The 3733-nt window shown below is 39.2% G+C and overlaps 1 protein-coding gene across 1 annotated transcript in view; it reads left to right on the forward strand.

The window, feature by feature from the left end:
• The window catches only part of desi2 (desumoylating isopeptidase 2), a 17794-nt gene that overhangs the window by 8929 nt on the left and 5132 nt on the right, over positions 1-3733 (forward strand). Inside the window, exons 3-4 of the mRNA XM_032540918.1 lie at positions 157-250; positions 2163-2304. Of these exons, the coding sequence (XP_032396809.1) occupies positions 157-250; positions 2163-2304 (236 nt within the window). The remainder of the gene's footprint in view (positions 1-156; positions 251-2162; positions 2305-3733) is intronic.

Genomic DNA, 3733 nt, shown 5'->3' on the forward strand with positions numbered 1-3733 from the left:
TTTAATACACTCAGAATATAATGCATAGGTCAAGCACGTCTGGCTACAAAAATATTTTTAATTGTTTTATTTCAATTGTTGTATTTGGAAAAGAGAGACTTTGCATGAGAATTGTTGGTGCTCAAATGTGTGTTTTAAATTTATGTGTGTGTTTAGAATTTGCCTATGGCGGACACCCATACCCGTTCTCAGGGATCTTTGAGATTACACCAGGAGATGCAACCGAACTTGGCGAGACCTTTAAGTTCAAGTAAGTGTGAAATATTTAGTTTTTATATGCACAGAATCACAGGTACTGTATACATGTGTTCTCTGTTTCCCAAATGTGCATTAAGCTTTTCGCCAGCTCATTCAGTCATCCAGCCTGTCAGCAACTGGTCAGACAGCTAGTCAGATATTGGGCCAGTCAGTCTGTTTACGGTGAGTCTGTGTGTTAATTGTTCCTGTAACCAGTCACTCCGTCTGTCAGTCATACAACCACTAGCTGGATTTATTCAAAGTCCAGTTGGTCAGTTCATCAGTGAGACAGTCACACACTAAGTAGTTCAGTCAGTAAGTCACAGTTCTCGAATAAAGTTTGACCTAAATTGAAACGAAGACTAAGTAGCTTCTAGATATTTCTATCGCTAAACATCTGACTATTTGTGAATTCTTTTTGGTGCTGTGAAGAAGAGCTGTGCTCTGCCTGTCCTCTCTTCTACAACACAAAAGTAAACATATGTCAACATACTGAGTAATCTAGTCAGCAAGCTATTCACCCAGTCACAAGCTGCTGGATACACTCTGACTGTGCAGGCAGTCTGCTTGACATTAAACATAGAAATGCTTTGCACCAATGAGCTGGTATGTTCCTGTAATGATGGCTACTGGTTGCTGCTGCTATTGGACAGAAGAGATACAAAAAATACATGTATGGAGAGTACAGCATGTGATAGATACTTTATGATTTGACAAGTTATTCCTCATGCTTCATGGAAGCTTACTTGTCTCAGACTAATTGAATTTATTGAAGATTGAGCAGAAGTGGTGATACTGCATGCTGTGATTTTTAAAGTGGAAATGTTACTGCAATAAACCATATGTTTTTAAAGCTTATACTGTTCTGTTCACGTAGTCAGGTGTTGATGCAACTCTAAGGGGATGTTATAGATTGAAGAGTGGTGTTGTAACAAGATTTCAGTATATTGTTCAATGTGTATTATATTTTTTAACAGCATAACTGCAGGAATTAAAGGGCTTGCAAATGTATGATATTCCTTTTACACCAGCGCGGTGTTGTGTCATTTAGTCTTATTTTTTACTGCAGTTAAATTCAGGCATGTTGTGGTAGCGAGACAACAGAGAATCCAGTCAGTTCAATACATTTTTGGGTTCCCGGAATCAGCCCAGGGTCTGTTTATGTGTGTGTCTACACAGAGCTACTGTGCTGCTGTGTGTTACTTCTGCTCTAGTTGATCTGCCTTGTGGCTTTAGACAGACTCTGGCACACACACACACACACACACACACACACACACACACACACACACGCACACGCACCTCACATACACACTTGCTGTCTTTAAGCAGGCCCCATGACCATAAGTATGGTTAATCTGGGACAAATAGTGGCATATCACCCACTGAGATGTCTCTTTGCCAAATGCAAAGACAATCAAGCGCTCTCCCAGTGCAAAACATTTTATCAAGATATTCTTTCCTTCACACTTTAAAGAGACAAACCAGTTGAATTGAGTTGAGAAGTTGTGACACATTATTAAATAGATCCGGTAAATCCCATTCCAACATAAATTGACTTTTTTAGCCATGCTAGCAGCTTGATTCTATGGATGGCAAGGTACGTCTGTAGGTCCACCACTATTGGATGGATCATTAAATTTGGTGTAGTGATCTATGGTCCCAAGAGGATGAACCCTAAGGACATTAAAGATACCCAGACCTTTTTCTGTTTTTCCCATACTTTGGTTAATGACTAAGTATCTTGCAAAACTAATAATATTCTCTTCAGCCTCAGCTGTATTTTGTGTTTAAGCTGTTCTTGGATGAGGCCCATTGATTGTACAAAAGTGGTTTAAACAAAATGCCCCAAAGTCATTCTTGATGTTTTGTCAGTGACTAATAGTGTCTAGTAACACCTGCCTCTGCACCCGTTGTCTCTCCAGAGAAGCCATAGTCTTGGGCAGCACAGACTTTACAGAGGAGGATGTGGAACGAATTGTGGAGGAGATGGGGAAGGAGTACAAAGGCAACGCCTACCACCTCATGCACAAGAACTGCAACCACTTCTCCTCAGCACTTTCAGAGGTAGGTGTGTGTGTGTGCACACAAAGATGGCTGATTAACTGATCTTACCTGACATGAAGGACAGAAAAAAACCTCACTAAATTAAACTACTGTTTCTTGATTTTGTCTCTCCTGCTCTGAGTGTAATCACTTGAACTAGCTGTGTGTGTGTGTGTGTGTGTGTGTGTGTGTGTGTGTGTGTGTGTGTGTGTGGTGGTGTGTGTGTGTGTGTGTGTGTGTGTGTGTGTGTGTGTGTGTGTGTGTGTGTGCAATCAGCTTATCCTGGTGTGACTAATGAGCAGGGAGTCTTACAGTAAGCATCTAGCACTGAGATGAGGATTAAGACACACTGATACAAGCCCAGACATGCAGAGCCAACTTGCAAACACTCACACGCAAAACATACACCGATACTACAGATACACAGATGTACAGTACATACAACATGTAAAGATAGCTTAAGATGTGGACATTCACACATGCAATACATCCCGTCAATATGATGACACACAAAATCAAACAAACACATATACTTGAGAATATGGAGAAACCAAAACACAGCTGGTTCCACAGGTGAGCAGTGTTGCCCTCAGGATTTGATTCTCATGTTTACTGTAACCTCATTAATATGGAAGGTTGACTTAAAGAGAGACCGAGGAAAACACGATTTGACACATGGATGGTTGTTGCAGCTTTGAAAGATCAAGCATAACAATTAATTCTCCAGATAGAACGTTTGATGTGCATGACTCTGTTAGACTTTTTTTATTTTTTATTTTTAAAGACAAATCAACACTTTGGCTCTGTCTCATTGTGTAAGTAATTGTGTGTGTGTGTGTGTGTGTGTGTGTGTGTGTGTGTGTGTGTGGTGTGTGTGTGTGTGTGTGTGTGTGTGTGTGTGTGGTGTGGTGTGTGTGTGTGTTTGGGTTGTGTGTGTGTGTGTTGTGTGGTATAGAAGAAGTAGAACATCATTTTGGCTCTTAAAATGCATTGCATTAATCCGTAGTAATGAATTGAGCTATTAATTACACTTATTAAACTCAGAGAGGCTTAGATTTCAGTTTGTTTTTCATTTTGCATGCCATTTAAATAGCATCAACATATGCAGGAACTCTACAGTGCAATATTTTATATATTAACCTTTCCATTCCATTACTGTGCAATATTTACTTATTTAATATTAGTACTTAATCATTTAATTTCATCATTGTGCAATATTAGTTGTTAACACTTATCTATGTTTACACAATGTGTATTCAAAGCTAATTTATATTTATACAATTGCTCTCCGGACTCAGGACTGTGCGGCAGCACCCCCCGCCCCTCTCTTTTTTTCTCTGCACTACCTACACTTTATATCTTTTACTTTATATTTTTGATTTTTGATATTTTATATTGTTATCTTATATTCTTATATTTTTTTGTGTCAACGCTGTAAAGGGATTGCTTT

The sequence above is a fragment of the Etheostoma spectabile genome, chromosome 17 (genome assembly GCF_008692095.1).
Source record: "Etheostoma spectabile isolate EspeVRDwgs_2016 chromosome 17, UIUC_Espe_1.0, whole genome shotgun sequence".
In the NCBI taxonomy this organism is placed as follows: Eukaryota; Metazoa; Chordata; class Actinopteri; order Perciformes; family Percidae; genus Etheostoma; species Etheostoma spectabile.